The sequence below is a fragment of the Oreochromis aureus genome, linkage group 23 (genome assembly GCF_013358895.1).
Source record: "Oreochromis aureus strain Israel breed Guangdong linkage group 23, ZZ_aureus, whole genome shotgun sequence".
Lineage (NCBI taxonomy): Eukaryota > Metazoa > Chordata > Actinopteri > Cichliformes > Cichlidae > Oreochromis > Oreochromis aureus.
The window spans coordinates 35,292,553-35,303,058 of record NC_052963.1 but is presented as its reverse complement, the minus strand read 5'-3'; the positions used below and the strand labels follow the sequence as shown (position 1 = coordinate 35,303,058).

The window sequence follows — 10,506 nt, the reverse complement described above, 5'->3', positions numbered from 1 at the left end:
ATATTCCTTTAAATCTTTTCTTTCAGCTGATCTCTTTAGGGCTCGCCACAGCAGATAACTGCCTTGATTGCCCCTTCTCCCAGCATCCTCTTCTGTCACACCAACCCTTTGCATGTCCTCCTTAACTACATCCATGAACCTCCTCTGAGGTCTTCCTCTTTTCCTCCTGTCTGAGAACTCCATCTTCATCATCCTTTGTCCACTATATTCACTCTCCCTCCTCTGCACACGTCCAAACACTGAGCTGTCCCTCTGATGGATTCATTTCTAATCCTGTCCATCCTGCTCACTTGCAGAGAAGATCTCAGCATCTTCAGCTCAGCCCCCAATTTTTGTCAGTACCCCTGTCTCCAAACCACGCATGACAGGAAGTCTCACTGCCATCTTGTAAATCTTCCCTTTGACTCTTGCTGCTATCCTCCCCTCATAAATCACCCCTGACACTTGTCAGTTCCAGTGCAAAGGTGGATCTCTCAAAATCTGTGCAAAAATAACTGAAGTAAAGGTGTAGGTGTGCAGGGCTGTTTTAACAAGGCCATGATTGGCCTACATAACAGGTTGTAAAGCTGACACTTGCATTTCTCTTGAATAGATTGTAAAGGTGGCTCCTGAGCCAGCAAAGCTCTGTGTGTGTGTGTGTGTGTGTGTGTGTGTGTGTGTGTGTGTGTGTGTGTGTGTGTGTTAATATAAACTGTTGGGGAGAGTTACAGCTTTACAGCGTTGCCCTGTGGGAGACCCACCTTCCTTTAGGACACATTTACTTTAATTATTGGTTATGGTCAAACTTCCTGTTAAAAGGGATTTCTTACTTGGAAGTACTTACAAGTATATATTACTGTATACTTGTATTCTATTGTACATATTGTATATCTTATTCCTCTGCTCCTCTGTCTCTCTTGCTGCACTGAGCATGTGTATGACAAAAGAATTTCCCTCGGGATAAATAAAGTTCTTCTTATCTTATCTTTATCTTATCTTGATCATTGATTTTTTGGGTGGGGGGGGTGTTGGTGTTTTTCTTTGTATTTTTTTCTTACATCTTTACAATATAAAGCTTCTTGGGGTGACTGTTGTTGCGATTTGACTTTATATAAATAAAACTGAACTGAGAAATTAAAGGGGATATAAGCTGTTAACTGAATTGAGATCACACATAGATCCATTAGGGCACAATGTGCTCTTTATTAAATAAAATTAGTTGTAAGTGGCACATATCATCTTTGATGAATCAGCCGGGTCTCCAAGTAACTGCGATGACACTTGGATTATGAGAAATACCGTGAATTGAGCTTCTTTATCTTTAAAGATACAAATTAACAATCAAGTTCAAACGTGTCACCTTTTACAGCGCCGTCATCCGCGCTGATAACACCTTTCCCATAATTGTCCAATGGAAACTTCCTGCGTCACATCCGGTCAGCTGTCACTTCCGGATGCGGTGAAACAGCGGAGAAGTAGGAAAACACCGCATCTGTGTGGATTAATAACGACAGCCAGGGCCGTGTATAAACGGGGAGGACACGCCAGCAGCGTCCAGAATGGGCTCGCGGACAGAAGCGTTCACACCGGGATCTGCGTTTTAACGGCGCTTTACGTCACAGCGCGAGCCCGCTTTTACCGAGCAGCCGTGTTTGTGTCTTCTTGCTAGCTTAAGCCAGCGTAGCGTTAGCTGGGACGCGCAGAAAAACAGCGTCTCTCCGGGAGTCGAGGGGAAGACTTGTCCCTACTGTTGGTCTTCATCGGTCACTCCTTCGGACAGAGGGACAAGGGGCACAGAGGGACATCTCTGTGTTCGTGTATAAAGTTAGTTTTGGTCACTTTGAGGGCAGGACTTTTATTGGAAATGAGTCTCCCAAACTGAGAAGTCGGAATCTTAAACTAAAACCAGCTGCTGGTGTTTTTATTTATTTAGCTCTCCAGGACGCGTTTGGAGAGAAAAGCGCGTCGTTCGTCTGTCCCAGCGCATAAAATGAGTGGAATGTGGCGTTCAGGGACTACAAAGGAAAGCCAGCAGACACTTTGTAAATAACACTTCCCTGTCAGCCGGAAGGCTCCAGCTCTTTTTCCTTGTTCAGCTGACAGGGCTGCAGGCAGCGTCCCGAGTTTGAATTTGGGTCAGGCTGAAGGAAGACTTCCTTGTTTGTTTCGTTTCAGCACAGCTCGTTTCTCTTTGACCAGGCTTCAACTCAACAGGTAGGTCTGCTGGTTCACACGGGGGGGGTCACGTTGGTCCCCGTGTACGTGCATTTATTCTCACTCATGACTTGTAATAAAAACAACGAGCATTAGTCACTGTGGTTTACCTGGAACTCTGTAAAGATCAGTGTGAAGTATGAAGAAAATACGATGGGTCTGTGGCTCAAGTCTGTTAAATCATTTAACACATTTAATATATGGTCTATCACAGCTGCAAAAGCCCAGGTTGGCATTCAAATTTCTTAAAAAAAACAACAACAAACAAAAAAAAACAGATAAACTTATTCTGTGAATAATTATTGAGCCACATTTAAGGAGATTAGGGCGCTCAAGGTGGCAGACTTTTACAGATTATTATTGTTGCTGGGTAACTTTTTTATGATTGACAGTGCATTAATTGAGTTCCTCTAATTTAATGTTTGAAATGCTTTCTGCCAAAACTGGTTAGACAAATCATCATCCCCATTGTAGGCACCCACAGACTAAGGGCCTTGTGCATTAAATTGTAATAAGTGTTTCATTGTGTTAACGTTTGCATGATGTGACTTCATTTGCACAGTGATCCTCTTGTCTGTGTTCTTCTTCTCAGTGAAGGATGAATGGCCTCTCTCTCAGTGAGCTCTGCTGCCTGTTCTGTTGCCCGCCTTGCCCGAGCCGCATTGCAGCCAAGCTAGCTTTCCTGCCCCCAGAACCCACGTACACCTTTCTGCCAGACCCAGAGGCGGGCCCCGCTGCGTCAGGGGCGACGGGGACATCCAGCCTGCGGGCGCGGAGTGGCGCTTCGGTTGCTGGAAGCGGGGGGACCGGGGCCGTAGATGGGGGATGGAAGCTTCACCTGACGGAGCGAGCAGAGTTTCAGTACTCTCAGAGAGAGCTGGACATGACGGAGGTGTTTCTCACTCGATCCAGCCGAGGGAACCGAGTCGGCTGCATGTACATTCGCTGCGCTCCTAATTCCAGGTAAATGGAATTAGCTGTCAGCTGTGACTGACAGGTATGTCACACTCGCTCTGAAGCATTTAAACCGTCTTCTTCCTCAACAGTCCTCTTCACGCCCGGGTTTGCTTTCTTTTCTTTTCTTGTTGACTCAGCTGACGCAAAGATTTTCTCTTCCTGGTTTTTTCTGTAGATCATGGCACACCCGTCAGACTTTATTCTATTGTTTTTATTCTTTCTCATTATTTTCTCTGCTTGTTTGTAGAGCCCTAAAGTTGAATTTACTGTTGTTCGTGATACTGATCACAGTAAAAAAGATTTTCACACTCCCTGACAAGATAAGTTTCCAGTCAGAGACAAAACATTTGCAGCTATGTGGCGTGATTGACTTTATTGGCCGTTGTTGGTAAATGGCTTTATAAGAGGAAATAACCTTCTGCATCCTACAAGGTTTGACAGTATTTTATGAGATGTAAAAGAATTTAACTCTAACTGCTACTGATTAATTTACCAAATGAATTAAAAAGAAATGGACAGGCTTGTGTTACAGTCCATTTATCTTGCATTAATGTGTCTCTAGTATTACAAAGAATGATCCCAGGCCTGACGTGATATGGCAGAGTCATTGTTTTGCTGCTTTCTAAGTGGAAAGGCCAAGAGCAAAGCTGCGGGCTGCAAGAGCTCATAAACAAAACCACAGAGGGAGAATTTCAAAACAGTCGGTGTGTAGAAAAAGTATCAGGTTACTCCAGAGAGCACAACACGCATTCATGAATAACAGCCAAGGGCTAGATACCCAGCGTTCACAGTGGATACCCTGCTTCTCAGGTTATACTAAATGTCTGGAAGCAAGAGTCCTTCGTGGTAAATAATCCTTCAACCTGCAGCAGTTTTATAGAATCAAGTACCTTTTTGATTTAAACAGCAGGTTACTTGTGATTTGATTAATTTCTGTACATAGTTGTTTGTCTGTCTTAAAAAAAAGTTCTGAGTTTAGCTATGCTATTGTTGGCAACGCTAAACAAGAATATTTCTCATGTAACCACAATGTAGTTCGCTATATATCATATTTACTGATAAGAGCACAGCAGAGGCTGGATCATTGGCTCCAGTGCTGATAGTGATTTTTATTTATTTATTTTAAAGGAAATAGGAAAACCAACAAGCGTGCACCTGTCTCTGTCTGTTAGCTCCTTACTAACCCTTCGTCTGAATCATTCCTGCAGGTTTACGGTGCTTTTCTCCCACGGCAATGCAGTTGACCTCGGCCAGATGAGCAGTTTCTACATCGGCCTCGGCACTCGCATCAACTGCAACATCTTCTCTTATGATTACTCGGGCTATGGCGTCAGCACCGGCAAGCCCTCCGAGAAGAATCTGTACGCAGACATAGATGCTGCCTGGCACGCCCTGCGTACACGGTATGTGATGATGCAGTTGGCCCAAACGTGTCCTTCGAGGTGTAATTTTGTTATCCCAGGTGAACTTGTTCTGTCAAGATGGGGCATGAGTTTACAAAGGATACAGCTGAGATCAAACGATGTTTAAAATGTGCACAGGCAAAAAATGCCTTTACTGTGAGAAGTACTAAAGAAGAGAAAAAGCAGAAAACGGACGTTCGAATAAAGGGGCGTGATGACGGGGTGAATAAAGGTGGTGGTGAGGACAGAGCAGAGTGAGGACAGATGCTGTGGGAATAAAGAAGAGAGAGATGGATGGATGAGGGAAGGCTAAGGGGTGATGTATCTCAAGGGCGTTGTAGGGTGATGAAGTGTCTCATTAACAGAAGCAGCGCTGTGCTAATGCAGCTGTAGCCTGGGGGTTACAAAACAGAGCGCTAACTACAGGTTGGCTCATGTAAAAGTCACCGCTGTGTGTCATTCTTTACTCAGGTTTTAATTTCAGCATGTTGAAAATATGCATGTGCTTTCCGAAATATAAAGGTTTCCGTGAAGATACTCCTGTTTCAGAAGAATTTCACCGTTAGTAAACTTTTGTGTCGTGTGTGGGCTCGTGGGAAGTAAAAGATTCACTCATTAACGGAGCTGCGAGTAGTCATGAAGTGAAATAAAAATTTGAATTTTTGAAAAACTGGTTAGTCGTTTTTGGTGACTATAAAAAAATGTACCTGACATTTGACCTTTGACCCTTAAGGAGCAAAATTCTTTTTGAAAAATAACCAAAGAATTAATGAAAGTACTGTCAGTAATCATTAGTACACCAAAGGTAATGTTTGTGGTTTTGGCTGCTCTCTCTCGTCTGTATTACACGTATTTTTTCTTTCTTTTCATTTCTAACCAGGTATGGCATAAGCCCAGAGAACATCATCCTGTATGGGCAGAGCATCGGTACAGTTCCCACTGTAGACCTGGCGTCACGGTACGAGTGTGCCGCCGTGGTTCTTCACTCGCCTCTAACATCTGGTATGAGAGTAGCGTTTCCTGACACAAAGAAAACCTACTGCTTCGACGCTTTCCCCAAGTAAGAAAGAGTCTTCTTACTGTTCACATGTTTTGTATGTATGAAGCTATTCATTACAGCATTTTGTGTTTACGAACAAAATGTTAATTTGATATGAACTGGTTTTGTGTTTGCCTGCGTTGTCCAATTAAAATGATGTTTGATAAACTGCAGAATATCAAACACATCATTGTAATTGGCTGTGAAAGCCGTATATATGATGCATGCTCGGTCATCCAGGTAAGGAAATCCCAGACAGTTGAGCCATTATGCAGCTGTGAGTCAGCTGAGACTGTATAAGTCACGTGGATGAGCTGGAAACAGGATCGGCTTTCTATACTGCCCTCTATCTGTTCGTGCTTCATCTTCTTTCTTGCTGTCTCTGAGTAGGGTGTTTAAACGTCATGCACAAAAACAAAATGCACAATCTGTGTGCCCTGACTGTTTGACTGCCTGTTGATATTTTCACATTATTATTAATCTGTCAGCAGAAAAGCATGATTCCCACTTAGACTTGTGAAAGTGTGTTTGGTCCAGGGAAAACAGACGTGCTGAAAGAAAAGCTTCTCTTCTTCTGAAATGCTGTTTGAATTATTTATTTGTTTTTCATTTTTTCAGTGTAGTGAGTCTTATTTGTTGGAAAATCCTGTTGACATTTTTTTTTTTTTTTTTTTTGGGACTGGAAAATCACGAAGGCAAGGTTGAGTGCATTTACAAACCACTCACACTTATACTGGGTGTACTGGTATCGACTGGATGATTGATAATATCTGCTGATTTGTAGGTTATGATTCGTGGCTGCTCTTCCTCACTATGGAAATGCATTGCTATTATGACCACTCAAAGCACTTTGCAAGACACATCTAACCGTGCATGCTTACATTGCTGCGGAGCTCACACTCACACAGGTGACTACGTTAGGATCCCCGACATGTTTGTTCTGTGGGAGATGTGAACTCCCCAGGGTAAGGCCACCAATGGGGTTTGGACTACAAACCGTCTTTGACTGAGGTGTCTGTGCTAACTATTGTTCCACCATGCCGCTGTTTATTTTCAGACTTTACATAATTACGTCTGGAGGACTCGTCACACACGCTGCCCTGTGTGTGTGTGTGTGCTCGTTTTGTTTATTTTTGAGATACGAGGTTAGCGCTGATCAGTGTTTCCCTCTGTTGTGGCAGCAGGCACTTTGTTAGATGGTCATCTTGAGTGTCTTGGAGTAACTTGGAAGTTACGCACATAAATATCACCACAATTCTTTTATGTTTTTCATTTTCTTTATTTTCAGTGCTGGACAGCTGAGCTGTTTCCATTCACTTACACTGAGTAACAAACATAAACCACAGCTGGACTAACTGTGGTTGCTCAAGTCTCACTGTAAACTTGCAGTTTCCTACCAGAGGTGGTAGGAAAACCAGCCACTCCCCTCACTCAGGAACAAGACCCGAGTGAGGGGACTTCTGGAGAACTCAGCCTTGACCTGGAGTGGGCACTCCACCCTTTTAGAGCTGAGGGCCACGGGGTCAGACTCGATAACCTGATCTCCAGTCAGAACTGTCCACACTGTTTCAAAGCGTTCTCTGTTTCTAATTTCTGTTTTCCTCTTTTTCCATTTCAGCATTGAGAAAGTGTCCAAAATCACTTCCCCAGTGCTCATTATCCACGGCACGGAGGACGAGGTGATCGACTTTTCCCACGGCCTGGCCTTATTCGAGCGCTGCCCGAAGGCTGTGGAGCCTCTCTGGGTTGAGGGAGCGGGACACAACGACATTGAACTCTACAGCCAGTATTTGGAGCGCCTGCGCCGCTTCATAGGACAGGAGCTGGCGGTACAGCACGGCTGACCATCAACACTACGCTCGTCATAATTACCATATTTCCCGGTCCGCTCAAAGCACCTCACCTCCTTTTGTCTGAGATGGAAACCATCTGACCCGTCTTAACCGTCCTGTGTGACGTGTGCACATACTTCAGGACGCAGTTCACCTTTAATGGACCGTGGATCATTTAGACGCAGGGGAAAAGAGGCGTCTCTTCATAATCACAGTGGAGACTGTTGGGGTTTGTGTTTGTTTGTGTGTCTTTTAGCAGAAACTTTAATAGTGCAGATACATGTACTGTGCAATAACATGAAAAAGAGGGAAAGGTTTTCACTGATAGATGAAAAGTAGAACAACGAAGTGATCACATGACCTGGAAAGCTCCTGTCACCACCTCAGCGTACACTTCGAGTGGAACTTCATTTCTGCTAGCAGCTTTTTATTAGAGGACTTTTGTTGAAGCAGGTATTATGTTTCATTGAATTATTGCACCTGTACAGTTAAATTGAAGCCAATTTAAACACAATATATCATGTTTTAAAGGTAGTTGTTTACCTGCATTTTGTTGGCGCAGACTGCATCATCTTTAAAATCGTTTCTAACTTTCATCACGAAGGTTTGAAACCGCTCACAGCTTTTAATCTTGGGAAAATTATGCTGACATAAATATGAGTTTATATTTTGCGTCTTTAATCTTGTTTTTACGTATTGAACTTTTCGCTCAGGTAACTTTTTCGAGTGTTCGCGATTGTTTACCGCGCGGACAGCTGAAGCGCCTCAGATTTCATCCAGCCTAAAATCTGTCCTTCCAACGAAGCGTTCAGCCGAACTTTGATCCTAAATCTGAGCTGCAGTCCAGACCTCCAGTTTGCTGAGCCGTCGATGCCCCCTCACGCACACATCTGTGTCCCACTGCTGCTGTGGGATTGGCTGTATGAAAGAAAGACGTTGAAGAGGCTCAGATGGAAAATTCCTCCAGTTCTTTCATTTAATGGAATGCGTTCGAGTCCATTAGCCCCGTCCGTTTCTTTTAGCCTTGTTTATGTCTCGCACTGCTGGGTCACAGCTGTCGGCCTGTTCCTGCTCCTCACGGTGCGCAGAGACGAGGAGAGCAACACTAAAGTTCAACACATTACTCACCTGCACCCCGTCATCAGGGATTGTTTTTGTAGTGAAGGCAGGGGGAGTAACCACATTCAGGTCCACATTCTGATAGTTCCCCAGTTTCGCAGGAACATCTGTGTGATCAGAGCACATGTTCTTCTTTGAACATGTCAGCAAGATTTATCAGAGTTAAGCAGGAACACTAACACCAGGCACCGTTTTTGTCAAACACTAAACAGATTAGTGTTTCATCTCCATAATTTAGCCTTTATAACAGCTGCTTGTATTATTGTTCTGTCTATGTATACAGACCTGCATAATGATTAAAGGGGACCTGTTATGCTTATATCCATTATTAAACATCACCAAGTTTCAGACGATCTGGCGAGTCGAGGTCAGAGTGCTCAGATCCTGTCTCTGGTTCTGTGTGATGTCACTGAGAGCCATTGTTTATTATGATCTCAGAAAACTGATCAGGTCCTGAGTTCCTGCTGTTCACGAGACCCATTATAAGACAAATAAGGATTATTTTAGGCTGGGAATCATGCAAAGCTACTCTAGTAGAGCCCAAGAATAGAAATATGGAGCTGGAAAGGAGCATAATAGGTCCCCTTTAAGTATCATTTTTGTTTTGTGAGGTGCGTTTTCTGTCTTCTGGGAATATTTTTTAGGAAACATTGGCACATTATTTGATTGATCTCAATTCTTCAGCTTGTTGTTGGAGAAATCTGACTAACCCGTAACAGGAGCCTGACCTGCCTCGTACCTGAAATGGTACAAACAGATGTTGGACCCTGTTGGAGTCGCTGTAGGTGGCTCTGAGGGTAAATGCATATCTGTTGTGGGGGTTTTTCCATGTGTTTTTTTTCCTTTTCTTTTCTTTATGGTGATCCAGCAATCCACCAAAGTTTTAAAACTGTAACCAAAATTGTAATATTTATGACAAATTGTAAAGGAATCGAGTGTTTTTGCTTACGTGCGTTGTTGTATTTGAAGCTTAGGCACGATTGGATTAGACGAACACTCAGATTCCAGCTGTTCTCAACATTTTTGAGGAGAATTTTTAGGCTCGGTGGACAAACCAAAGCTTTTGTTGTTAGTGCTTTACCCAGTTTACCTGCTGCTTATGTTTTATATCTTATGTAAAGAACATCAAACTGAGCTTATCTTCTTATTTACTTCTCTTCACATTTGGATACAGATTCATTGTAAAATTCTCTGTTTGCTAAATAATCGTGTTTTATCATATCACGTTTGCTTTGAAATATGCAAGAACCGAATATGAACTTGATAAATTAACCAAGTTGGGATTATTTGTTTTTCTCTAAGCTGTTTATAATTTCTCATTTGTGCGGGGAGGAAACCACGTGTGTTTGAATATGTTTGTGTGATGAAAGAAGATGAAAGGCCGGCTTCATGCCGACACATGAAAAGCTTTTTCAGACGTGTGGGTTTCTGCTGAGGATTGTTTCAGTTCTGGGTTTTATTTTCATCATCAAACATTCTTATCAATTGTTTATTATACTGACAGTTTTTTAGTTTTTAAAGATTTTTCATGAATTAAAGAGAATAAGTTAATAAATCATAACCAGAAGTTGATATTAAATGTGACTTTTTTTTTTTTAATTTGGTGTCTTTGCTTAAATCTGCCAGCGACGGGTGTTTTCAGCAGTCCCTGATTTTGCGCTCATGGCAGACCTGGCACTGGCTGAATGAACACCTGTCTGCTGTGAAAGGCCTCATGGGGCTGAACAACGAGGCTCCGGGACCGGCTCGGGCGAAGACAAAATGAGTGTTTAATTGCCTGGTGTTGTCTTCTTTGGCTTATGTGTTGGACGGCTTGTTAGCATCTGAGCCGACAGAGGCTCAAATCGTGTTTTAATTAAAGCAGTACAAGGACTCGGGTCTGTCCCAGCCTCCCCTCGCTGCCTGCTACCGTGTTGAGCTGTGGGGAAACGGAGACAGATGGCTCATAAGCTCCTCCCCCTGA

General features: G+C 43.2%; 1 protein-coding gene across 1 annotated transcript; it reads left to right on the top strand.

The window, feature by feature from the left end:
* The first annotated feature begins 1,415 nt into the window (after positions 1-1,415).
* abhd17ab (abhydrolase domain containing 17A, depalmitoylase b) lies at positions 1,416-10,122 on the top strand. The gene is made up of 5 exons (XM_031726749.2): positions 1,416-2,193; positions 2,786-3,156; positions 4,359-4,553; positions 5,434-5,613; positions 7,211-10,122. Exons 2-5 carry the CDS (start codon positions 2,792-2,794, stop codon positions 7,434-7,436), a joined length of 966 nt encoding a protein of 321 aa, XP_031582609.1. The 5' UTR covers positions 1,416-2,193; positions 2,786-2,791; the 3' UTR covers positions 7,437-10,122.
* The last annotated feature ends 384 nt before the right edge of the window (positions 10,123-10,506 follow it).

What these genes read in the sequence shown, in the direction of transcription:
- abhd17ab (XM_031726749.2), top strand. Translation starts at nt 2,792, where the DNA reads ATGAATGGCCTCTCTCTCAGTGAGCTCTGCTGCCTGTTCTGTTGCCCG. An exon ending in CGCTGCGCTCCTAATTCCAG is followed by an intron (nt 3,157 to 4,358) that starts GTAAATGGAATT and finishes TCATTCCTGCAG; the next exon opens with GTTTACGGTGCTTTTCTCCC. An exon ending in TGGCACGCCCTGCGTACACG is followed by an intron (nt 4,554 to 5,433) that starts GTATGTGATGAT and finishes ATTTCTAACCAG; the next exon opens with GTATGGCATAAGCCCAGAGA.